The following is a 26,802-nucleotide window of genomic DNA, read 5'->3' on the forward strand; positions in this document are numbered from 1 at the left end:
TTGTCCTATGTAGACAGCAGAGGGACATTGGTGTTAATGGTGTTAAATGGTGTTACCTGGGTTAATATGTGGACAGAGTTGGCATCAGGGATTCTGGAAGGGTTTGGTTCCTAGTTAGTATCCATTTGAGGGTGAAGGGTTGTTGGTAGTCAGGATAGACTTGCCTCTCCATGGCCTGTGAGAGGGTAGTATTGTCCAGGATGGGTTGTAGATCCTTGATGATATGTTTCAGTGTTTTTTCAGCTGGGAGCTATAGATAATAACTAGAGGTGTTCTCTTATTTTCTTTTTTGAGATAATCCTGTAGCAGAGTGTTCCTGGGTAGGTATCTGGCTTTGTCAATCTGTTTTCTTACCTCATTGGATGGGTACTGAAATTTGAAAAAATATCCATTGTAATTTCTCCAGATGGGAGTCCCTCTTCGAGGGGACAGAACAGATTCAATTGTACCATAGAGCTTGGCTGTAGACAATGGATCTGGTGATAAGGGGTAGGTGGAATCTGGAGGCAAGCTAGAGTCCACTTCATGCATCTGACGAAGTGGTCTGTCCTCAAAAGCTCATGCCTCAATAAATTGGTTAGTGTATAAGGTGCCATCTGTCTCATGATCATGGCAGCAAGGATTCTAACTGGCACCGAAAAATACGAACACATCACACCTATTTTGATTACACCTCATTGGCTTCTAATAAAATCCCGAATAGAATACAAGATACTTATCACTTACCCGCGTTGTCGGGTTGCCTCCGAGGCACCTGCAGGAGCAGGCAGCCGTCCCTGATGCTCTCTTCACGGCCGTTGCCGCTGCCTACGCCTGGCTGCGTCTCTTCCTCCTGCCTTGCTGACTCCTCCCCTCCGGGCCTGCCTTGAGCTGCGCGCATGGCTGAATACTAAATTTAAAGGGGCCACGACAGGAAATCATTGTGGCTCCTCCCTAGGGGGGACTCTTTCCTTAGGACTATTTAAGGCAAGGCCTGCCTCTCAGACCTTGCCTTGGGTTCTTGTCTCCTGGTTCCTTGTTGTTCCTGCAGTCCTGATCCTGTGTTCCGGCTTTCTGTACTCTGCAGCCTGTCCTCTTGGAACCTTTCCTGTCCGGCTCCTGCTCTCTTCCTCCTTGGATGAATTCCTCTGGCTTCGACCCCTGGACCGGCTTCCGACTGATTCTTCTGGCTTTGACCCCTGGACCAGATTCAGACGGATTCCTCTGGCTTTGATCCCTGGACCGGCTTCAGACCTCCCTCAAGTTTTCGACCTCGGACTATACATTGACTTTATTTTGCCTTCACGGAGGTCCACCTAAGTCCAGTCGGCCTCCCACGTCCTCAAGGGCTCAACCCAGGGGGAATGGGCTAGTACTGGTGAAGCACCAGCCAGCTCTCGCTTCAATACAGCCTTGCCTTCTGACTGTAGGGACCTTTGAGGGTCTTCTCTCGCAGGTTGCGCCAACTCTACCTCGGACTAAGGATCCACCACTTAGAATCGCAACAGTCTTGCTAGCCTTACAGATGGCACATCGAGGAGACTCTTATTTGAGGATCTGAGTTCTCTTGGACGTTTGTAAATTCTTAAAATAGAGCAGAGCCATATGGAGTTAGGATTATTTAATAAAGAATGAATTATGGTTAGTATTTTGTACAGTATCTGGTGTTTGGGTAACCAATGCAAATTGTATAAAATAGGGGAAATGTGTTGCTTTAGGGGTGTGCCTATGAGATTGCGAGCTGTGGTGTTTTGTATTAACTGTAATGGTTTGATAGTTGTTTCTGGAAGGCCTAAATATAGGCCGTTACAATAATCTATACCAGAGAATATTAACAACTGAAGAACCGAACAAAAGTCTTGGACAGATAACAATAGTTTTAATCGTTTTAGCAAATGAAGTTTGAAAAATGTGTTTTTGACCACTTGAGATGTGACAAGATAAAGAAAGGGTTGTATCCAGTGTGACTCCTAGACTACGTGCAATGGAGTTTTTGTCAGATCATAGATACTCCCACCCACTTTGCAGACTATATGTTGGGACTTTTTTTTTCTCCTTAATCAGTGGTAAAATGAAGCATTATTTGGGGTGAATCAGTTGTCAGTTACATCGTTGACTTTGTCCAAACATAGTTTGTGATGAGATAACTTGGTTGGATAAGTAAAGTAGTTTGAAAGGTATAAACTATGAGGTCTTTGAAAGAGCTTGATCCAGTGAAGATTTTGAAAAAGATGGGACTGGTACCAAATATCTGGAACTCTTTGGGATTAACCCCTTTCCGGTTCACCCTGAATATGTTTGTCAGTGAGCCTATTGTATTGTGTTTTCTTGTCCTGAAAGAGGTTAAAGGATTTAGTTGAAAGCTGGTACAGTTATTTGAAACAATTGCTATCAGATTGCTCTTCTGAAGCCCATAAATGTGAGTTTCGAGAAAGCAGCACTTTGGAATACTAGTGAGATGAAGCAAACACTGAGGCAGTTGGAGAGAAGATGGGGTTCATCCAAGCACCCAGTAGGACTAAATGCTTTGACATGCTGGGCTGCAGATTATAAGAAAACTATTAGATAAGATAAGCAAGCCTATTGAAGAGCAAAATTGAAGTGGCATTTAACTGGCCAACTGAACTTTTTTCAGTTAAGTCCATCGGTAACACCCCAAGAAAGCAATGTTTTAAATCTTTCAGAAGCATTATGTAATGAGTTTGCAACACTTTTTTAAGAACAAAATTGATCATGTTATGGAGGGGCTCCAAGAAAATAGAGAATTGGGAATGTGTGGGTTGGATCAGGATTTGGAGTTAGTGGCGTTGGGTGTTGGGAACATCCAGGTATGGAAGAGTAGAAGAGTGTGAAGAGCTTTTCTGAACATGTGATAGCTTTGAAGGATTCAGAACATAAGTTTCAGACAGAGATCCATCAGGCCCAGCATCCTGTTTCCAAGAGTAGCCAATACAGGATACAAGTACCTGGCAAGTACCCAAACATTAAATAGATCCCATGCTATTAATCCCACTAATAAGCAGTGTGTATTCTCCAAGTCAACTTGACTAATAGCAATTTATGGACTTCTCCTCCAGGAACTTATCCAAACCTTTTTTAAACCCACTATGCTAACTGCTTTAACTACATCCTCTGGCAGTGAATTCCAGAGCTTAATTGTGCATTGTGGGGCGGATTTTCAGAGCCCTGCTCGCGTAAATCCGCCCGGTTTTGGGCGGATTTACGCGAGCAGGGCCCTGCGCGCCGTAAGCCTATTTTACATAGGCCTACCGGCGCGCGCAGAGCCCCGGGACTCGCGTAAGTCCCGGGGTTTTCGGAGGGGGCGTGTCGGGGGGCGGGCCCGAACCGCGTGGCGTTTTCGGGGCGTGTCGGGAGCGTTCCGGGGGCGGGCCCGGGGGCGTGGCTACGGCCCGGGGCGTGGCCGCGCCCTCCGAACCCGCCCCCAGGTCGCGGCCCGGCGCGCAGGAGGCCCGCTCGCGCGCGGGGATTTACGCCTCCCTCTGGGAGGCGTAAATCCCCCGACAAAGGTAAGGGGGGGTTTTAGACAGGGCCGGGTGGGTGGGTTAGGTAGGGGAAGGGAGGGGAAGGTGAGGGGAGGGCAAAGGAAAGTTCCCTCCGAGGCCGCTCCGATTTCGGAGCGGCCTCGGAGGGAACGGGGGTAGGCTGCGTGGCTCGGCGCGCGCCGGCTATACAAAATCCATAGCCTTGCGCGCGCCGATCCAGGTTTTTAGCAGATACGCGCGGCTCCGCGCGTATCTACTAAAATCCAGCGTACTTTTGTTTGCGCCTGGAGCGCAAACAAAAGTAGGCTATTCGCGCGCCTTTTAAAATCCGCCCCTGTGTGAAAAATAATTTTCTCCTATGTTTTAAATGTGCTACTTGCTAACTTCATACAGTGCTCCCTTGTCCTTCTATTATCTGAAAGAGTAAACAGCTGATTCACATTTACCTGTTCTAGTCCTGTCTTGATTTTGTAGACCTCCAGCATATACCCCTTCGGCCATCTCTTGTCCAAGCTGAACAGCTCTAACCTCTTTAGCCTTTCCTCACAGGGGACCCATTCTATCTCCTTTATCACTTTGGTCGTCCTTCCTGTACCTTCTCCAGTGAATTTGTATCTTTTTTTGGAGATTTAGTGGCCAGAATTGAACACTGTATTTGAGGTGCTGTTTCATCATGGAGCGATTCAGAGGCATTATGACATTCTCCATTTTACTTACCATTCCTTTCCTAATAATTCCTAACATTCTGTTTGCTTTTTTGACCGCCGCAACATACTGAGCAGACGATTTCAATGTATTGTCCACTATGATGCCTAGATCTTTTTCTTAGGTGGTAACTCCTAACACGAAACCTAATATTGTGTAAGTACAGCATGGGTTATTTTTCTCTATATGTATTATCTTGCCCTTGTCCATGTAAAATTTATTTTATCATTCTTTAACCAATCTTCTGATCTTGCAAGGTCCTCCTGCAGTTTATCACTATCTGCTTGTGATTTAACTACTCTGAATAATTTTGTGATCTGCAAATTTGATCATCTCACTCATCGTTCCCCTGTCCAGATCATTTATAAATGTACAAGCCGTTAAGCCCGTTAAAACGGGCTACATTAACATTTTTTTTTGGATCATTTCCTTCCCCCTCATTCTCCCTCCCACCTCCCCCACTCTCTCCCCTCAGTCACTCCTCTCTCTCCCTCCCTCCTCCCCTCAGTCACTCCTCTCTCTCCCTCCCTCCTCCCCTCAGTCACTCCCCCCTCCTCCCCTCAGTCACTCCTATCTCCCCCTCCCCCAGTCACTCCCCTCAGTCATTCCTCCCTCCCCCGAGTCACTCCTCCCTCCCCCCTCCCCTGAGTCACTCCTCCCCTCAGTTGATCTCCGCCGAAGACCCAGAGCGGCGGCGGCATGCGCGCGAGGGAGGGACAGACTTCCTTCCTTCCTTCCTTCCGTCCGTCCGTCTGTCCCTCCCTCGCGCGCATGCCGCCGCCGCTCCGGGTCTTCGGGCCGCCGCTCCTGCCGCTCCGGGCCGCCACTGCCGCCGCTCCTGCCCGGGTCTTCGGGCCGCCGCTGCCGCTCCCGCCGCTCCGGGCCGCCGCCGCTCCTGGTCTTCGGGCCGCCGCTCCTGCCGCTCCGGGTCTTCGGGCCGGTGCCGCCGCCGCTCCGGGTCTTCGGGCCGGTGCCGCCGCTCCCGCCGCTCCGGGTCTTCGGGCCGCCGCTCCGGGTCTTCGGGCCGCTGCTGCCGCCGCTCCTACAGCGCCATTTTTATTTTTAAGAGGCACACTGTGACCGACGTGCTCGCATGCGCGGTAGAGCTGCTCTCTACTGCGCATTTGCGGCACGTTGGTCAACCTTCGTTTATTAGGTTGATTAAAAAGCACCGGTCAAGTATAGGTCTCTGAGGCACACTACTATTTACCTCTCTCCACTAAGAAAACTGACCATTTAATTCTAATCTTTTTCCTGACTTTTAACCAGTTTGCAATCCATAAAAGTACATTGCCTCCTATCCCATGACTTTTTAATTTTCTTATAAGATTCTCATGGGGAACTTTATCAAACACCTTCTGAAAATTCAAATACAATATATATACCAGCTCACCTTTATCCACATATTTATTAATCCCTTCAAGAAAATGTAACAGATTTGTGAGGCAAGACTTCCCTTAGGTAAATCCATGCTGGCTGTGTCCCATTAAACTATTTCTGTATGTATGTTCTGGGATTTTGTTCTTTAGAATAGTTTCCATGATTTTTCTGGGTGCTGAAATCAGGCTCAGTAGTCTGTAGTTTCCCGGATCACCCCATGAGCCCTTTTTAAATATCAGGGACACATTGGCCACCTTCCAGTCTCCAGGTATAAGGGGCAATTGTAATGATAGGTTACAAATTACTAGTAATAGATCTGAAATTTCATTTTTGAATATTTTCAGAATCATGAGGTGTATACCTTCTGGTCTGGGTGATTTGCTACTCTTCAGGTTGTCAATCTGGCCTACCTCATCTTCCGGGCTAACCGTGATTTGGTTTAGTTCATCAGAATCGTCACCCTTGAAAACCGTCTCTGGAATGGGTATCTCCCCAACATCTTCATCTGTGAACACAAAGCAAAGAATTAATTTATGGCCAAATTTTAAAAGGCCTGCACGCATAAAACCTGGGGTTTACATGCGTGGCTGGGCCTTGCGCGTGCCGCATGCATTTTCAAACTGGCCTGGCCATGCGCATAAATCCTGGTTCACGCACAAGTGCAGGGCTGCTTCATAGGGGCGGGTAGGGGGGGCAAGGTCTGGGTGGGGAGGGGGAGGGCGGGACAGCACCATTGTATGCTGTCCCAGAGAAGTTCACGCCGCTAGCCGGCTGGCACATGTAAGTTGCTTCTGCTCCAGAAGAGCAATAAGTAAAAAAAATAAAAATTATCTGGGAAGCTAGATAGGCACTAGGGGTCAGGTAGGAAGGGGAAGGTTAGGTAGGTGGGTAGGGAAGTTCCCTCCCAGTCCATTCCTTAATTGGAATGGACTGGGAGGAAACTGGGGAGGCCGGATTGCATCGCCGTATGTACTCTTGCAAAATTCATTCCCTCTGGTTGCGGCCCACGGATTTTATAACATGCAAGTGCATCTTCATTAACTGCCCCTTTAACCCCTCAATTATCTAGCAGTTTATTTGACTCCTTTGCAGGCTTCTTGTTTTGAATATAGTTTAAAAAGTTATGAGATTTTGCCTCTGTAGACAGCTTTATTTTCAAATTCTTTCTTAGCCTGTCTGTGTGTTATATTTAACTTGCCAATGCTTATACTTTTTCCTATTTTCTTCAGTTTTTGAAGGACTTTTTTTTTTTGCTAAAATAGCCTTTTTCACTTTACCTTTTAACCAAGCTGGCAGTCATTTGTTCTTCCTTCTACCTTTCTTAATGTGTGGAATACATCTGGACTGTGCTTATAAAATGGTATTTTTAAACAGTGTCCACATGTTGTACACTCTTAATCTTTGTAGCTGCACATTTCAGAAAGGATAGGTGTTATTACAGGTAGTAATGTTTGGGATAAGTTCTCTCTGGCCTCTGTCAAACACATTGTTGGTGTTGCATGGTATGAGAGCAACCACTTATGACCTAGGTTCCTGTTCATCATTATTGACTAAATCTGCAACTGGTGATCTCCGGGGAGGTTATACTAGATTGTGAATACATAATTGAATTATGGGCCTTTTGTTAAAATATTGAAGAAGGCTTTAGTGAGGCCTTTGTTTAAAAAAACAAAACAAAAAACCCTTTATCTAGATCCTTCCCATGAAATATTTTCTTCCAGTATTAAATCTACCATTCCTTGGAACTATCTTAGAAAAGATAGTGGTTTCTCAGAAAATCCTTGATGGATCCATACTAATCAGGTTTTAATGCCCATTACTGCACAGAAATTTTGTTGGTATCACTGTAGATATATTGAGAGTCAGACAAAGAATATGAAATGGTTGTTGTCTTTTTGGACTTGACAGCTGCTTGTGATAAAATTGCTCATGCCTTGTTACTCAGCTGTTTAAGAAACTTTGCGATTGTTGGTCTAATTCTACAGTACCTTGTGTATTTCCTAGGAGATTGCATCCAGTAGGTAGTTATGGGGTCATCTGTATTATATTGTAGGAGTTGGGGCATGGAGTGCTTCGAGGAGCAATTCTTTCCCTGCACTTGTTTATTTGACTCACCTGTGTGAAGTGTTAAGTCCAGCAGGATTTCATTATTACATGTTTGCGGATGATATACAGATTTTCTGTCCTATAGAAAAAGGTTCAAGAATCAGTTAAAATTTCTAGAGGGCATTAGGCAGTGGCAGATTGGTTGCCAAATCATAAATTATCTTTGAATGTGAAGAAAACAGAGGTGGTTTGGATTGGGAAAGGAGCTTGTTCAGAATATTTGAAGATTCAGGTATTTATGCGATTTATATTCCAGCTTTCAGGCACTTCAAAGCGCATTACATTCAGGTACTGCAGGTATTTCTCTGTCCGCCGGGGGCTTACAATCCAAGAGGTCAGTCTATCCTATTTTGATCCAAGGTACAAAACCTTGGAATCTAGTTTGATAGTTATCCTTTCAATTGCAGATCTCTGTGGTGGTCAAGGTCTCTTTTGGGTTCCTACGTATGATCCAGCAGCTGAGGTAATTCTTGTCACAAAAGATATCCAGGTGGTGTTGATATTGCGGCTGCACTATTGTAATGCCCTTTGTGTAAGCCAGCCCTAAATCACTTTAAAGAGACTTAAGATGATTCAGAGGTTTGGTTACAGAGAACTAGGGATTGACTTTTCTCAGTAGTGAGACCCACTTATTGGCATGAAGTACTGTTGCCAGTGAGGCTTTAAAGGAATTGTCTGTAAGGAAACAAAACCTGGCTATTTAGTGAGTTTATAACAGAATCTGCTGATCAGATTGGATAGCAGATTTTGGCTGGATGATAAACAGGTTCTTACTACTGGGATTTGTTGAACTAAAAGGGAAATGGTGTTGAGTGGGGAAGGGAAGTTGAGGGGGGTTGGTTGGTTATTGTATGGGCTTTATGATGTTTGATATATTGTGGGGGTATTTTATTTCTTGGAAATCACGTCAAGCTATTTTGTGGCGGCAGCATATAAATGTAAAGATAAAAAAACTGAGTGAGGCGGGTGCTTCAAAGGCACAGGAAGAGTTTAATAAGGATGGCAGGAAACTAGTCAGTACCGGCATACTGCAAGCATTAATTATGGTGCTGCTGATGTTACTGTGGGACAATTCAGAAGTAAAACTGTGGAGGGCAGTATTTTTATTCATATTGTTTAGTGCCAGGGCAAAGAACTTGATCGCTGGCTTGGCAGCACAAAGGGACCTCTGCATAGAAAGACACTTATTAGAAAGAGATCTGAAATCATCCTGAGCAGTGGCAGAAGGACACAACATAGCTGTAAGCCACTTGGTCAAAGAGCTCCCTGCTTGGGGGTTGGGTTGGCTAAGGCTGTCTGTGGTTATGAGGCTGGAGAAGGGCAGACGTGGAGTACGAGGCCTTGGCGAGTGAGTGAGTGCGGTCTCTTTCTTTGCTGACACACTGTGGGCACATAGTGAGGAATCACAATTAAATTTTTATTTTTTTTTTACATGTTCCTCTGTGTACCTGGCTCTTCCCTAGCTTTCTGTCTAGACCACGTACCCCTGCTGCCTTCAGTGCTCCCCGCCTGCTCCCCTGCTTGCTCATCCAGCCTGGCGTGTACTTCATTGGGCTTCTGCTGCAGCGTAAGTCACAAAGCAGCTGGTTCCCCCATGAATTGCAAGGGAGAGAGCAGTTCTCCAGGAGCTGCGATATCCTGTCACCCACAATTTTGTGCCCTCTTCTATGAAGTGATAGGCTTCTTACTGCTCTTCGTCCTGCTTAGGCTGGTCAAAGTTTAAAATAATAATAAAAAAACATTAAACTGAGTTGGTCTGCTTCCTAAAGAAGCAGTATCGCTCTTGAATGACAGCCATCTGCGTCCTCTTCTGCTACTTCTGAAGAGGCAATAGTAAGAGGATTAACCCAAAATAGTTTTCATAGGAGAAATAAAGTTTTTTTTTTTAAGTTTCTAAAAAATTAAATAATCCAAAATAAAAATATAAAAGGGAGGACCCTCAGACAATGCCCTGTGCTAAGCAGTAACATCAGGATTGGGTTCAGCTCCCAAAAAGGAGATCCCCCAGAAACAAGGGAAGTCCACTACTTGAACTAGTGCCCCCCTTAACCAAGCCTAGTGGGACAACGGCAGCTCCCATAAAGGCCCCCCAGAAAGCAGGCTGCGAGGAGGAGCAGCAGCAGTAGAGGGTCCTCGAGCAGCTGATCTCAGATATTTGCAGGCTGGTATCTGAAAAAGGCACTCTGAGAAGAGTCCTTCACCAAGGCACAAGAGTGACTACAGTCCAAAATGCTGCTTCTCCCCAGAGGAGAGCCCTTCCCTTGAGCTCAAGAGGGTAGCTACTTCAGCAGCATTGATCCAACAGGGATGCTAGGTGAGCGGCAGTAATGATTCTTCAGCTATCTTTTCTCCTAAAGCCCTCTGGTGAGTTTTATCCGTTACAAGTAAGTTTGCGCTCTGCCTGGTCAGACACATATTCAGATTTGTCTTCCTCTGAGAGTGAGGCTGAGGGTTCCTTCCTTAAGCACATGCAAGCTGCTTTTAAGACACAAAAAGTGCAGGCTTAGGAATAATAGGGAGGATCGAGTAGAGATTTGATTTAATTGCAACAGGGAAGTTTGGAGTAGAAAGGGATATCACTCAAGAAAAAGGTCACAACGAAGGGTTTCCAAGTAATGGATCCATGTTATCTTTTCCCTCTTTGGGAGCCAATGTCCCCAATAAGTTAAAAATATATAGTGGAGGGAGTACATTAATTTATTCTCCTTGCTCCACATGAGCAAGAGGATACCACTGAGGCAGCAATAGGTAAGAAGGAAAATGAGAGAGTTATTTAAACAAAAAAAAAAAAATGTAAATATGAAAGGCTGCCAACCAGTTTTAATATCTTACACAGTGTGGTGATTGAGTGTTTTCAGATCAAGGCCCATATCCTATGAAAGAACAGGAAATGGTCACAAAAATATATTTATTGTTTGTTTATTGCTTTTCTATACCGACGTTCGTTTGCACATCATATAGGTTTACAGAGAACTAATATACTGCTGATACAGAGGCTGGAACAAAACAATATCCTGAGGTCATCTCAAAATTGCCTTGTACATAGGTGCCGGGAGGGGGAGGAACCATGGTCCCTCAAAATTTCCTCCGTCAGTGGAAGAAGTGAAGCCTCATTGGCACTATCCCTTCCAATCACAGCTGCCACTACTGCTACCCCTACCATAATCCCCCTTCCTTTCCCTCCATGCTCCTAAAGAGTTGGAGGGTCCTCTTTATCCTCTTCGGCTGCTTGCACCTGAATGATTTCATCAGGCGTCGATAGCTGTGGAGGAGAAAGAGGCCTAGGCCCTAATCCTCCATCTCTTTGGGAGGATGGAGGCTGAGAGCAATAAGGTGCCATCCTACCTGCCACTAATGATGCTTCTCTTTCAGTAGAAAGTGAGTGAAGGTGAGTGGGAGGGAGTAAGAGTTGAGGGGATTGCGGGGTGGGAGTAGGAGTGAAGAAAGTGAGTGAAACGATTGTGGGGGAGGAAGTAAAGGAGGCGAGTGAGGGGATGGTAGGGGGATGAAGTGAAACTGTGGAGATTGTAGTGGATGGGAGTGAAGAAGGTAAGTGGAGGGTTCAGAGTGGAGTGAGGGGTTTGTGAGGAGGAGGGATGAAGGAGGTGTGAGGGTATTGGGGGAGGGAATGAATGAATGAGGGTGTTAAAGGATTGAGGAAGAGGAGGTGGGAGCAAGGGGAGAGAGCAGTGTTGGGAGAGAAGGGGCTGAGGAGAGGATGGGACAGAGGATAAAAGCAAGTGGTTGATGGGGCAAGGCCCCTGCCCTTCTCCTTTTCCCTCCTGCTCTTTCTCCCTTCTGCCACCAACCATACCCATACCCCCAAAAAGAAAAACAAAAACTTGGTAGGCCCAACATAGTACAATATTATGTTGGTGGCCGCAGAGCCTTCATTATTTTCTTGGGGGCAGATTTCTCTTCCTGGCTCCCAGACTTATACTTGTTCTTTCCTGCCCTCCCCTTCAGCCCCTTCCTCTTTCTCGTCAACACCCCACCTATATCCTCATCCCCCTTTCCTTCAGCATTTCTGCCTCACTTCCTAACCCCACACCTTCTTGCTCTTTCCCTATCTCCTATTTTCAGCACCCCACATCCCTTCTTCATCTCCACACCCTTTTGCTCTTGTCCCACCCCTCCCTTTTCTCCCTTTAGCCTCCCTCCTCTCTTCTCCCTGCTCCCACTTCTCCTATCACACTCTTTCCTGTCCCCAATCCTACCCACCTCCCACAAGAAAAACAAAGGCTCAGTAGTCCCAACATAATACTATATCATGTGGGCACCATCAAGACTGTTTTCCTTGTGGGGGTGTTATGTAACAATTCAGCCCTCTCTCCCCACAAGAACATTGACTGTGGCCCAGCTTACTCTAGGAGGGTAATGCATATCTCTTTCTACTGCTCCAGTGTTGCATTGCATGCAGAGTCTGGCTTCTTGAGGTTACCATTCTAGTTTTTGTCTGCATATTTCTGTTTTAAGTTTGTGATCACTTATATTGTATTTACTGGAGGTCATTTGCATGTGTGACTAACATGAGGTATTTTGCTAGCATGTAGTTTCCGTGTAGGTTTTATAGCAGTCTTGTTTATTGTGTTTTCCCAACAGGAAGTGTATTGGTGTTCAAAGACACAGGGTAACATTTTCAGTGTTTCCTAATCGTAGGTGGTTGTTGCTTTTGGAGTCTTGTGAGTTTGTATTGCTGTAATAGGGCAAGTTTACTACCCATGTGCTGGGTTTTTTTCCCAGGATTTTGTATTTCACAGCATGCCCTATAGTGGAGGAAATTTGTGTTTGTACTTAGATGACACCAGAATTTTTTTTTATGGTAAAGTGCAGGGGAAAATATCCTGATCTGCCCCCTTTATTAGAGGGCTGTGTATATGGTGGGGGTGGGGATCTGTGATCACAAAGTATATATTTACAGAACCAGAGGTACAGGATTTTTATTGGGTTTGTCTTGCACATATAATGGCAAGAATGGACCTCTCTGTTAACCCAGGCTACAGTTTGAATGGTCTGATATTAATGTCTAAATTTTACTGCTAGTACTCTTCTTAATACTTGCATTGTGCCAAACAGGGTGGAGGAGGGTAGCCCTAGAAAGCTTAAGCAAGCCCTGAGTTTTCTTGAGTTGGGCTGGAGGTGTATACAGACAGGGGAGGGGAAAGTACTCCCTGGCCTAGAGGACCCCATACCGATTCTACCCTCTGAATTGAAGAGAAATGGTCAGTCCCAGTTTAGGGTAGGAAAAGTATAAAGTAAGTATGATAGCTTTGGTTCCTTACTCAGGTCACAGCCCCCAGGCTCTCCAATTTTTCTTTGTGGAAGCAAGAGGTCATTTGGCCAGAGATTGTAGATACCAAGGAAGCTAAACCATGAATGACCACCATGGATGTCAAGCCAGCACTAGAGGCTAAAGCATACACTAAGGGAAGACCTTCAGATCACGAAATCGGAGGAGGAAAGACATTTCTGAATGTTTTTTGAATGTTCTCAAAAAAGATATAATTGCGATGGAGAAGGTACAGAGAAGGGCTACCAAAATAAGGGGAATGGAACAACTCCCCTATGAGGAAAGACTAAAGAGGTTAGGACTTTTCAGCTTGGAGAAGAGACGACTGAGGGGGGATATGATAGAGGTGTTTAAAATCATGAGAGGTCTAGAACGGGTAGATGTGAATCGGTTATTTACTCTTTCGGATAGTAGAAAGACTAGGGGGCACTCCATGAAGTTAGCATGTGGCACATTTAAAACTAATCGGAGAAAGTTCTTTTTTACTCAACGCACAATTAAACTCTGGAATTTGTTGCCAGAGGATGTGGTTAGTGCAGTTAGTATAGCTGTGTTTAAAAAGGGATTGGATGGGTTCTTGGAGGAGAAGTCCATTACCTGCTATTAAGTTCACTTGGAGAATGGCCACTGCCATTAGCAATGGTTACATGGAATAGACTTAGTTTTTGGGTACTTGCCAGGTTCTTGTGGCCTGGATTGGCCACTGTTGGAAAACAGGATGCTGGGCTTGATGGACCCTTGGTCTGACCCAGTATGGCATTTTCTTATGTTCTTATGTTCTTACTTGCCCATCTGAGTAATAACGATCCAGACACTTTTTCCATTTGCTCACTTTGTGCCGGGAATGGACATGAGGAAGAATGTTGCCCCTTGACAAAGAAGAAAATGAAGAACTTTTGTAGGAAGTGGTAAATTCAAATTGGAGCAAGCCCCGCAGGCATGTTCCTACTGTATGGCCAAAGACCATGTTGTTGAAGATTGCTCATGGCTTGAGAATCTAGAATGGGAGCACAAGCTAGTGAAGCTCTGCAAGGGGGGAGTGCAGTCATACAAAGGAAGGGAATTGCAAACCCATTATAGGAATTGTTGAATTCAAAGTGGAGCAAATCCCACAGGCATGTTCCCATCATGAAGCGAGAGAACTTGAGAATGAAGAGTGGGAGCATGACTGGGCATGTACCTTTGCGAAGATACAAAGCTGTAATCTGGTGAATGGGCCATGTGGGGGACTTCCAGACTTTGTAATCCCAGTTGAGCTAAATGAAGTTTCCACCCAAGCCCTGATGGATTCAGGATGTGGAAAAATTCTCATCCAGAAAACCTAGCCATAGTGGGTATTTTGAATACAGAAAGATGGTGACACCTGCATGCATAATGAACAGCATCAGTACCCAACCAGTCAGGTCCTACAGACTACCTCGGGACAAGCCTACGTAGAGGTGGGTATTCTTCTTAAGCTTCTATATCTGGTGGCTCTGGGATGAGATTATTCCCAGTTTGATACTCTGGGGCCAGTTCACGGTCAGCCCAGACGTAATAGAAACATTTGCTCTGGAAGCTTCTCCACTGGGAATTGTGACAGTAGCAGGTAGCAGCCAAAAAGAAAATACGAGAGATCTCAGTATTGAAAGCCTGCCGGGACTTTACTATTTTAACTTTGTGTGGTGACATTTATCAGAGGGACCTGAGGGTGTTCCAAGAACCGTTGCTATATAAATCCCTTTCCAGGTGGAGCTATCCTCCTTAGCCTGCTGAAAAATAATGCTGTGGTCGCAGCTGCAGCCAGGCCCCAGGACAAAGGGAAAAACATTTTTCCCTTGTTTTCCTTTTCTTTTCTTTTTTTTTCCTTTAGTGTGGATCTCTGCCTGTTCATGACTTAGTACAGAAATTCCACCACTGCTACCAGAGAACAGATTCAGGATGGACTCTGGCACTTCTCTCAAACTTCTTTATTAATAACAAGAAAACAAAACAGAAGCAGTTCTGCTTAACTTCACAGTTCACAAAATAAAGACAATAATATAACTCACAGTTCAGCAGTATTATTTAGCCTTCCTTATCTTCCTTGGGGCCTCTGTTTTTCCTTAGTTTATTTATTTATTATTTAAGGGTTTTTTATATACCGCAGTACGTAAAGAGATACATCACCGCGGTTTACATTTAACAATAACTTAGCAACAGGCTTTACATTGACATTATTAATAGGTATTACATATACTAGTTTTAGTTTCTTATCTCCTTCTAAGGAGAATGCCCTCAGAGCGGAACTCCCTTCCTGCCTGTGGCTTCAGGGGGACCAGGCTAAATGCTTGGTCCCAGGCTTTTAAGGAGGGTCTAACATATGTGCCTTTATACCCCTATTTAGAAGTGTTACATCTAAAGTTAGCAATAGGTTACCCCTTTACTTCATTTCTATTTGTTAGCCATTAGACATACTCTGTATTTATCCTACACCCTGTTGAATTCCATTATCATTCTTGTCTTCACCAACTCTTCCGGGAGGGCATTCCATGCATCCACTGTTCTTTCCATGAAGAATACTTTTGTTTTTCTCAGTTTTTATAGTTTACCTATTTAACTCTGTTCTGTCATTGTTCCTGAGTCTACTTCCTTTGAGTTTGAAATAATGAAGTGTATGCAGAAAACAATTTATTCTGGTTTCTCAAAGGGGTTTCATCATTCTGTACCATGGCATGAGGATATCTGGATTGGGAAGCAATGCAAGATCCACAGCTGCCTAAGAATTATAGAAGGAATTATTAGTGTGTGTTGCATGAACATTCCGGGAGAAGCCTTATGACTTCAGAATCATGTTTCCTGCTGGGAATTGTTACAAAAAAAAGGAGCTAGATATAATCTGGCACATTCACAATTATCATACCTGGACAGGGCATCAGTCAATGATTTTATTTCCCCCTATTTATGCTCCATACACTTGTGACAAAGTGAAAACAGAACACTGGGAAGCTGGAAAACAGACCAGGGGTAAGCTAGCATATGGGTGTGGTTGACAAGGGCCAACTCACTATCAGGCCGATACAGTACAGTGCGCTCCGCCACTGGACGAGTGTATTCCCTTACCCCTTATTCAGGAAGGGGCTGAAAACGCGCGTCCAATCCGCCGAACCTAATAGCGCCGCAACATGCAAATGCATGTTGATGGCCCTATTAGGTATTCCCGCGCGATACAAAAAGTAAAATGTGCAGCCAAGCCGCACATTTTACTTTCAGAAATTAGCGCCTACCCAAAGGTAGGCGCTAATTTCTTCGGGCACTGGGAAAGTGCACAGAAAAGCAGTAAAAACTGCTTTTCTGTGCACCCTCCGACTTAATATCATGGCGATATTAAGTTGGCGGTCCTGAAACTTTCCAAAAGGAAAAAAAAAATTTGAAGTCGGCCGGCTGTTGGGTTGAAAACTGGATGTTCAATTTCGCCGGCGTCTGGTTTCCGAGCCCGTGGCTGTCAGCAGGCTCGAGAACCGACGTCGGCAAAATTGAGCGTCTGCTGTCAAACCCGCTGACAGCCACCGCTCCGTCCAAAAGGAGGCGCTAGGGACGTGCTAATGTCCCTAGCGCCTCCTTTTGCCCATTTTTACCGCCGGGCCTCATTTAAATACAGAATTGCGCACACAGGAGAGTGGCCTGAGCGGGCCTTCACTCGCTCTCCCGCGGACTTTACTGAATCGGCCCGTATCTTTGTCTGATTGAAGCACTAGAGAAATACAGGTAGTCAAAGCCAGTTGGGTGTGGTTGCTGGAGGGGGGAGAGGGGGAAGGAGGGTATTTAAAATACTGTTAAGGCAGGTTGCTTTTATTTCAGTTTAAAGAGATATTGAAAAAGATTTTGGAACAGAATTGTTACCAAATTAGGCTTTACTAATGAACAAATTATGGAAATATAGAGGTGGAGTTTGAGCAAGTTCAAATTTTGTATTTGAAATAAGGAATACTGATACTAATTTGCACATTTTTCTTTTGGCACATAGAAGACTGTTTTCAGCTTTAAAAAGTTCGGATCATATGACACTTTATTTATTTATTTATAGGTTTTTATATACCGATAGCCGTTTGCACATCGTATCGGTTTACAGATAACTAAAACTTTTTGACAGAACTTTTTGACAGAACTTTTGGCACTGCCATTACATAGAACAGTAAACTTTGCATACAAGAGATAAACATCAACAAACAGTAACTGGGTAACTATCTACAGGGAACGAAGGTTCCTCAATTGGGAGCAGATGCGGGAAAATTATCAAGAGCACATAGTGACGGTAGTACATGGAAAGCATTGTAATCAAATCAAGAGGTCATAGGGGAGAAGGTAATTGAGAGAAAAAGTCAGCAGAAGCACGTTGTAAAGGGTGATACAGGGAATGCATTATACACAGCTTAGGGGGTCATCAGGAGGATGATTGTTGAGGGAGGGGTAGGCCTGTAAGAATAGCCAGGTTTTTAGGTTTTTTTTGAATTTGGGTGTAGATGTTTCAGTGCGCAAGTCTGGGGGCATAGAGTTCCACAGGGTGGGGCCGGCCAGGGAAAAGGCTCTGTTCATTGTGGAAATAAGTTTAGTGGATTTGTTAGAGGGGGTACGGAGTGTCCCTTGGAGGGCAGTACGAGTCGGTCTAGTGGATGTGCGAGAAAGCAGTGGGGGGTTGATCCAGTCAGTATTTTCATTGGTGATGCTTTTATGAATGAGGGAGAGAACTTTGAACAGGATGCGAGACTGTATTGGGAGCCAGTGGATATCGATGAGGGTAGGAGTAATGTGGTCACGTTTCCTGGAATTGGTGAGGATACGTGCTGAGGCGTTCTGTAGGGGTTGTAATGGCTTAGTATGTGTAGCTTCAAATATTGGGTGAAGAGAAAGGCAAATGTTTGAAGAAGCAGAGAGAAAGAATGGGGCTGCCATATAATATGACTGTGTACTGGAGGAGAGAAATTTATTTATAAAAAAAAAAAAAAAAAATTATAACCTACTTCCCTAACCTAAAGAGGTGATATACAAGATAAAAAAAATATATAAAATAACCCCCATATTTATTAAAACATGGAGCAGCAGAATAGAGAGCATCATTTACTAGATGGAAAAGATGTGCCATAACTTTTTCCCCCCTATAGATGAAGTAATTTAATGAGGGTGAGACCAGATGGTACTGCACTATTGCATCAATCAAGAGAATGGTCTAGGCCAGATATGTTGGTTTGTTAAAATGGCCAAAGCAATGGGGTGCCACACAAAACTGAAAGTCCTGGATTTAAAAAATAATGACTTTGATAAATGGGGAAGTTTCATAAGGAAGTTGCTGACTAGGCTAAGTTAAAATAATCTAAGTTAAAATAAGTTATACTAAAGGTAACACATTTTCATGTCATACAAGTAAATAAAAGTAAGAAGAAATTGATATATTTTTCAAATCTATGGTGGATAAAATAAAGGCAAAAAGATTAGCATTCAACTGTACCAAGAATTTCAAAAAGAATACGGAAGAGTATTTGGTAATGCTGAAAGAGGCAGAGAAAGAAGTCACGATGACAAGAATGAGAGTGGAAGGAAAGAGAGCAAATGAGGTAAAGCAACGAGGCATGACATTGAAAGGCAGAAGATTGTTAGATTGAGAAGAGATGAGGAGAAATGCATTGGAGAGTCAAGGAAAAAATGAAATGCTAAACAAATGTTTCTGTTTGGTATTGGAGAAGGATCACTGATTTGTTGGCAAAAGTATTTGTGGGATGGGAGTTCATACTGATCCATTTACAGAAGAGTTTATTTGATTTACATTCTGCTTTTCAGGCACTTCAGAGTGGATTACATTCAGGTTCTGTAGGTATTGTATATGGAACTAGCAAAATTGAAAGTGGACAAAACTATGGGGCCGGATAGGATACCTCCCAGGATATTAAGGGAGCTCAGAGAGGTTGTGATGGGTCCATTGAAGAACACGTTCAATAAATCTTTGGAGTTGGAAGTGTTCCTGCAGAACTGCAGAAGAGTGAATGTTTCTCTTTATAAAAGTGGTAACAGAGGAGAAGTTGTTAATTATGAGCCAATTAGTCTTACCTCAGTGATAGAAAAATTAATTGAGACTCTACTGAAGGAAAAGGTAGTAAATTATTTAGAGTCCAGTGGGCTGCAGGAGCCGAGGCAGCATGGTTTTATTTGTGGGAGATGTATATTAAACAAATCTGAATGATTTGTTCATTTGAATGACTAGAAAATTAGATCATGTGCATACACTGGATGTAGTTGGTCTAGATTCAGCGGCTTGTGGGGTGGGTACCAAGATAGTGGACTGGATTCAAAACTGATTGAGTGACAGATATAGCGTATTGGTAAATGGAATTCATTTTGAGGAAGGCAAGGTGATTAGTGGAGTGCTTCAATGATTTATATATATTCTACTTTTCTGCACTTCAAAGTCAATTACATTAAAGTTGTAGGTATTTCCCAATTCCCAGAGGGCTTGTAATCTAAGCGTCAGTCCTGTTCATTATAACTTTGGGAGCAATATATTGGAGAGATTAGGAGGAAATGTTTGTTTTTGCAGATGAGATTTTGCACATAATGGGCAGTCCTAAGGAGTAAATGGAATTAGAAGTGAACTAAGAAAGTTCAAGGAATGGTCTAATTGTTTAGTAGTTAAGATTCAATACAAAAAAACAAGGTCTCATGCATTTGCAGTACAGAAATCCAAGGGAGCACTGCACGATGGTGGATGAGAATCTGATGTGCACAGAGTAGGAGAGAGATCTCAGGTAATAATGTCTAATGACATCAGGATAGCAAAACAGTGTGATATGGTAGTGACTAGAACCAGATCAATGCTACAGTGCTTAAGGAGAGACATGGAGGAGTTTTGAAAGAGGATTTCTTTCTGGCAGAGACTGTTACATGGGAGAGGTGAGCCTGGCCCCAAAGCAGCTGGAGGTGAGGCTGCTAGCCCCGACGACGATTCTGACTCTGCCCCCTTTGTGACATCATAGGGGGGAGGTGCTGAGGCTCTAAAAACCAGCCCAGCATTTGAAATTTCTGAGGAGTTTTGAAAGAGGATTTCTTTCTGGCAGAGACTGTTACCTGGGAGAGGTGAGCCCGGCCCCAAAGCAGCTGGAGGTGAGGCTGCTAGCCCCGATGATGATTCTGTCTCCGCCCCCTTTGTGACATCATAGGGGGAGGCACTGAGGCTCATAAAATCGGCCTATTGCGGCGCAAGGTCGCCACCAGCGCGCTGCCTAAGCCGCGCGCCCCTTCGGGTGCTTTGGACAGTCTGTGGTTGGACTGGGGGCGTGGTCGAGGCCTCCGGTCCAGCCCCCGGGTCGGGTGATGGCGCGCCAGCAGCCTGCTGGCGCGTGCAGATTTACATCTGCTTTCAGCAGGCGTAAATCTGCCAACAAAAGATAGGGGGGGGGGGGTGCTGCCAGTAATCAAAATGGCGTCGACGGCCCTTTGCCCTTACTATGTCACAGGGGCTACCGCCGCCATTGGTTGACCCCAGTGACATAGTGAGGGCAAAGGGCCATCGGCGCCATTTTGACTACTGGCAGCCGACAGCCCAAGTCCAGGAGATCGCTCCCGGACCGCTCCTGGACCCCCGCTGGACCACCAGGGACTTTTGGCAGGTCTTGGAGGGGTCAGGAGGGTGGGGGGTTGTAGTAAATTAATTTTGGAGGTCTTGGGGGGTTGTAGTTAGTATGGCTCTCATGGAATTACATTTTAAAATATGTGGCGTTCATGGTTCTCTCAGCCAAAAAGGTTCCCGACCCCTGTTATATGCCATCTGCTAGTGGGCACTTCTGGAGGTTGTGGCCATTACTTTAGTGACCCAGGCCCCTGGTAATTAGGAGGGTGGGGTCTGGGCTGGTGGTAATGTTTGCTCAGACATTTGAAAAGTGAGATGGAGGCACACAGCACGGGAGAGCCATGGTTGCCTATCCTTAGCTACACTGACAGAGCAAAATGATGCTGAGCAGCCAGCTCACTAGATGAGTTTACAGTGCGGAAGTTTGTATCTCCTCCCTTCTGCTGCAGAAGTGATTAAACAAAAAAATATAGTTTTGAAGTTACTGTTGTGATTAATATAAAGCCGTGGCTATTTAACCTAGAAGCATATGAATATATGTGTTGTCATTTTGTTTCTTCTACTGCAGGCTGGCTACAAATAAAGGAAAATATAAATGGGGTGGGGGTGGGAGAGTGAGGTAAAAGAGGGACATAGATGTCAAAAGGTATAGAATGCACCTGTTGTGGCATCTGTTTCCTCCTCTGTGAGGTACTGATAATGATAATATACCCACTGATGGAAATCTAATGGCGAAGCATTAGAAATTGTTTTCATTATTTACTGCATGTACTACATGCAGGAGTATGTTCTGTCCCATTTCGCCCTTCTAATTAGTTTTGAATTGACAGACTTTGCTGCTATTGCAAAGTTCATGGTCTTTCTATGTATCAGGTCCTATGCTTTGCTGTGCCCTTGCTGTCAGAATACATAGAACATCCTGTTCTATGAGCTTCTGGTTAGGTGAGCACACCTAAGAATATATACAACAGATGTGAATAACTATAGCACAAGGCACTTTACTTTAAGGTTTTCTCTTATTGTATACTTAGGACAGACATTCTTAATATCTGTAATCCTTGCTGATCATTATATTGAAGCCTGTCAGAACTGTAGAAACAAGGCTTGGGAATGGTACCTTACCACTGTAGAATTATCATCCGGAAATAGTGATAGTTACTTGAGAAGAAGTCAAATAGTTGTCCTACAGATTACAATACATAAAAGATATTTAGTGTGCATTTTGACTGTAGATTTGAGATTTTACTGAATTAATTTCAAGTTATTTATAGACATTGCATTTTATGTGAAAATATTCCTGGAGGATTTAAACCTTTGTTTGTTAAACATATGCCCATTTTTGGTGGGGGTCACATATTTAATGGTTCGATGTTCTATAGTGATATTCTCTTGAGGAGATGTAAACTGTGTTGTAAGAGATTGGCGATATTGACTGTATTTCTGTACTTTTCACCGCCAGACATCCTCTTACATTTATAATATAGTCACAAAAGTTCAAAAAGGGCCTTAGTTGCTGTGATCTGATCACATCAATGAGCAGGAGTTAGAAAATTCTGCTATCATACAATATTCGAAAGTTCTTCCTGCACAGAGCAGTAGTATAATAAAAACTAAAGTTTTATACCTTGTCTGTTATCAGATTTCTTGGTGCTTTTAGTAGTTAGAGGTAGATAATTATAAAAGCTCTTAGATCAATTTTTGTATAGGGACACCCTGATGAGTTCCGTGACTAAAGTGTGACATGAGCCTTTTCCAATACAATGGGTGGCCTAACATTCCTCTTGAAGGCCAATCTCATTAAATATTCTGGTCCTTTTTTTTTCTGTCCTCTCCCAGCTCTTTTTTTTTTCTTTTTCTCGCTCTCCCTCCCTCTCTGTGCACTTAGTGCGAGTCAAGCTAAGTCTGAGGTTTCTAAACTGAGTACTTAGGAAATTGCTTTGAGTTCTCAGATTGAATTTTTTATGTGTATGACTTCATGATGGCATTAGCATGTGCTTTGATCCATGTGTGAATGGCACTGGGTCGACTCTTATGGCCATATCCAGATGGTGTTACAGGGAACAAACAGTGGTGTTTTAGGATTTCTCAATAGACTGTCTAGACTGGCCTTGCAGCAGACAGATACAGCCACCCATCAAATTAGCGTTTGTCAGATTTATGGTAATGGTTCACCAAAGCCTTCCTGTCATTGACATGAAGATTTATACCTCCGAAGTTATTTTGTCTTCAGCAGAACATAAGCTGTGACAAGAAAAAAGAACCTAAGTGAGTAAAACTCATTTTCAAATGATAGATCCAGTATTTCTGAAGTGAATTTAATAATCACTAGGCTTCAGAGCTCAATTGATTAGGTGGATTTTAAAAAAAAAGTGATAGAGGATGATCTTTTCCATACCATGTCTCCCATTTGCCTCTCTTAATAAAAGAAAAACACACAGGTGAATTACACCAGCTATTTTGCATGTTCACGTTGTTACACTGGAGTAATATGAGATCTTCCTCATCATAGTGGGAATCACCTTTTGAAAAGCAGTGTCTCTATTCCCAGTAGAATTATTTTTCCAAGTCTGCTAAACTCTTTTGATCATGCCTCTATAGATTTGTTTTAGCTGCGACCTTGTATGGCCAAGTGACCTCTGGACACTGGCCCAAAATAAATGATAAATCTAAAAATGTGCTAACACTCTTGGATTCTTAGCCATTTAAATTTTAAATGTCTGCACCTGGAAATCTCAATATGAAGTGTTAGACTTTTTTTTTTTTTTTACTATTTTCTAACAAATTGCAAACATTTTTAATATAACTCATATAATACACCAATTAATCCGACTGTAGGCAGTGCCTCTAGTATTCCCCTATTTACCTGTGCAGGTCCAGGCTAGATGCCTGGTCCACCTTAAATGCCTTAAGGAGAATATGCTCTATGGGTGGGATCCTGCGGAGCAGGTGGGGCTTAGAGGGCGAAACCAGAGACTGGGGAATAAGAGCTGGGATCCAGGTAGGGATAACCAGACTAGACCCAGGTTTCTGGGAGGAAGGCAGTTCCTCTAAAGTAATACTCTTCAACCACTGAGCTGAGACGAATCAGTACAAACTGTGTGTAGAGAGAATTCACTGTCTGAAGGTAAAGGCAGTCTATTGTGTATATGATTGAAGCTGTGAATAAAGATTGTTTTAAAAAAGGCCTCAGTCTGTGAAGTTCACGACTCCAGGCCTGTGGGAATCACTGCTCATTCCCACATATAGTGTCATGCATGGGATATTTTTCTAAAGCTTTTCACAGAAAAAAAACCCCATCCTCCAAAAAACTATCTGTTTGGAGTAAAGAAAGAGTTGTGGAGAAGGCCTGTGGCTCTAAAACAAAGTACAGAGCGCAGGGGTGTACAACGCACACGGTAGCTTGTGTGAAAGAGTGTGGCTCAGAAGCTGCAGTGAAGAACAAACCCCCAAAAGTTTAAAGTTTTGGTAGAGCGGAAACTGAGTGGGCCTGGTTACAGGGACAGCCAGGAAGTGGTAGGTTTGTACCAGCTAACGGAAGAAGCCTGGCTGGAGGTAGATAGGGATTAAAAGTGATTTAGTTATTGCTGGTTATGCAGGCTTTTTTTTTTTTAACATTTTTTTGCCTTGGAAAAAAAAGAGGAAGGAACACTGGTGCAGCTGGGCTGTGCTGAACAGGGTGTGGCCCTGGAAAAACTGCCAGAGTGGGCTGTGAGTGCTGTGAATGAAAATGAGCACACCCTCTTCCAGCAAGCAAGCCACTCTGCAAAGAAGGTGGGTACTTGCCAGGTTCTTGTGGCCTGGTTTGGCCTCTGTTGGAAACAGGATGCTGGGCTTGATGGACCCTTGGTCTGACCCAGTATGGCATGTTCTTATGTTCTTAAAACCTAGAGTGGAGCAGCCAGTGTGCGGCAGCACCAGAATGAAGCAGTCTGAGAGCGTGACTGAAGGAAGCTGGCCAGCTCTGATGCAGAATCTCCAGGAGAAAGATAGAAGGTTACAAGACAGCCTTGCAAGGGTCAGTGGGCCTGGGCTGAGCGAAAATGGAACCAGGAAATACACTGGGCCGTGGTAATCTTCTATTTGCAGTGGAGCCTTGTGGCCTTGTCAAAACGTTGTGACACAAAGTGCCCAGGAAGGGAGCACTACAGAGTGGCCAGTAGGCTGGAACACCAATTGGCTAGAGGATGACGCTACAGGTGGTTCTACAGAAGACCCTGTAGGATGCCCAAACACTGCTGGGAGTCCAGAGATTGCTCCCATGAGAAGCCCTGAGAATGGGGCGGTGAAGGACCGTGAAAGGAGAGGGGTTGCAGAAAGCCGAGAAGAGTTCAACACAGACTGCCCAGAAGGAGGCAGTGTTGAGAAGCTGGAAGTTGGCGCTATAGGAGGTCCCAAGGGGCACCAAATGTACCTGAGATGTACATTTGGTGCCCTGTAGAGTGCCTGAACACTTCCGGGATTCCAGAAACAACTCCTGTGAGAAGCCCAGAGAGAGTGGGCATGGCAAGGCAAGCGAGAGTTGCCATGGAGAGCCTAGAGGGTGGCTCTGTGGAGAACCCAGCGAGTGAGGTTGTGGAAGAGCAGGCAACTGGCATGAATGAGTGGCCAGAGTGTACAGAGGTGGGAACTGCAGAGAACCTAGAAGGAGGTGCTGCAGAGTTTGCAGACAGGAAACTGTGGAGAGCCTAGAAGGAAGCGCTGCGGAGAACCGGAAGGAAGAGTTCACGGAAAGCTCAGAGGATGGTGCTGTGGAGACTACAGCATCTGAGGATACAGAAGAGCCAAGGAGAGGCTCTATATAAGAGATACCAGATGCCAGAAGCGGGAGCAGCTGGTTATAGAGGAACCTGCACTGGTGGTTCCTCAGTCGATCCATAAAGCTCCATCAGGGTAGAATTTGAACCCAGAGCGAATGGCACACGGGGTGGTAGTCGTGACGCTGTTGAGGGTAACCCTAAGAGATGGAGGTAAGCATGTTACTAGGTCCCCGTTTCCAAGCGTAGGTGATGGGAAGCCAGAAGAAGGGGACTGGGAGGTCTTGGACTCTCCTGGATAGGATCCAGGAGGGAGCAGAGATGCTTGGCCTGAATGGTCCAAGCTGAGGGGGAGGGGAATGTGAGGCAGTGCCCCTAGTGCCTATGCAGGAACCAGGCTAGACACCTGGTCCACCTTAAATGCCTTAAGGAAAGTATGCTCTGTGTGTGGGATCCTGTGGGGCAGGTGGGGCTCAGAGAGTGTAACCAGAGACTGGGGAATAAGAGCTGGGATCCAGGTGGGGATAACTAGACCAGGCCCAGATCTCTGGGAGGAAGGCAGCTCCTGTAACATAACTGTCCAACCACTGAGTTGAGATGAAGCAGTACAAACTGTGAGTAGAGGGAGTACACTGTCTGAAGGTAAAGGCATCTAATGTTGTGTATATGATTGAAGCTGTGAAATCAGATTATTGTTTAAGAAAGGCTGGAGTCTGACTAGTTATGTCTCCAGGCCTGTAAGAATCGCCGCTCGTTCCCACACTGATACTTCTCAATAATCTAATTTAAATAATACATCTAAATATTCTCCCAAAGCATTACAAAAGAATCAAATCAAAACAATAAAGAGACATATACAAAAGGGCCAACCAAACATCAACAAAAGACAGCTAGAAAGCTCACAATACAAAAATCTTTAAAACTTCCCAGACGCTTTCCCCCATCCTTGTAGGTACAAATTATTGGTAGACCTTTGGTAAATTTGTATATTTTTTGGTTTTGATATTTTTATTTTTTTAGAGACAATCCAGGATGGATCCAGTGATAAGGGGATGAACTGTAATGTGATCCCCTTTGGAATGTAACATTTCTGAAGATGTATGCTGTCCCATCGTGGAGGTGTGAGGGTTCTGGTATGTCCCTGCAATAAATTTGGTGGACTTTCTATACGGATTAATGTGAAGAGTGTTTTATGTTTGATAATAGTAACAGTGAATTCCTTGAAGAAGCTGATAGTGAAACATGTTGAATTACTTCTGTCGCTAGTGTTCCTGAGATGTACATTTGGTGCCTTGTGCTTTTATAATTCTTCTGGTATATAAGGAACTCTCTACCAATAATGTGTTCCTACAAGGATGAGGGAAAGCTTATGGGACTTTTTAGATAAGTACATAAGAAATTGCCATGCTGGGTCAGACCAAGGGTCCATCAAGCCCAGCATCCTGTTTCTAACAGAGGCCAAACCAGGCCACAGAAACCTGGCAATCACCCAAACACCAAGAAGATCCC

At 44.3% G+C, this 26,802-nt stretch overlaps 1 protein-coding gene across 14 annotated transcripts in view; it reads left to right on the plus strand.

Annotated features, from left to right (window-relative positions):
- Nucleotides 1-26,802, plus strand: part of ARL15 (ADP ribosylation factor like GTPase 15) — a 1,022,750-nt gene that overhangs the window by 178,513 nt on the left and 817,435 nt on the right. Inside the window, exon 1 of one of the 14 annotated variants that reach the window (XM_029577421.1) lies at nt 26,322-26,426. The exons of the other annotated variants lie outside the window; for them this stretch is intronic. Within the exon in view, the coding sequence (XP_029433281.1) occupies nt 26,394-26,426 (33 nt within the window). The 5' untranslated portion in view covers nt 26,322-26,393. Of the gene's footprint in view, nt 1-26,321; nt 26,427-26,802 lie in introns of those variants that run through there. 14 annotated transcript variants of the gene reach the window in all.

Source organism: Rhinatrema bivittatum, chromosome 1, assembly GCF_901001135.1.
Source record: "Rhinatrema bivittatum chromosome 1, aRhiBiv1.1, whole genome shotgun sequence".
Classification (NCBI taxonomy): Eukaryota; Metazoa; Chordata; class Amphibia; order Gymnophiona; family Rhinatrematidae; genus Rhinatrema; species Rhinatrema bivittatum.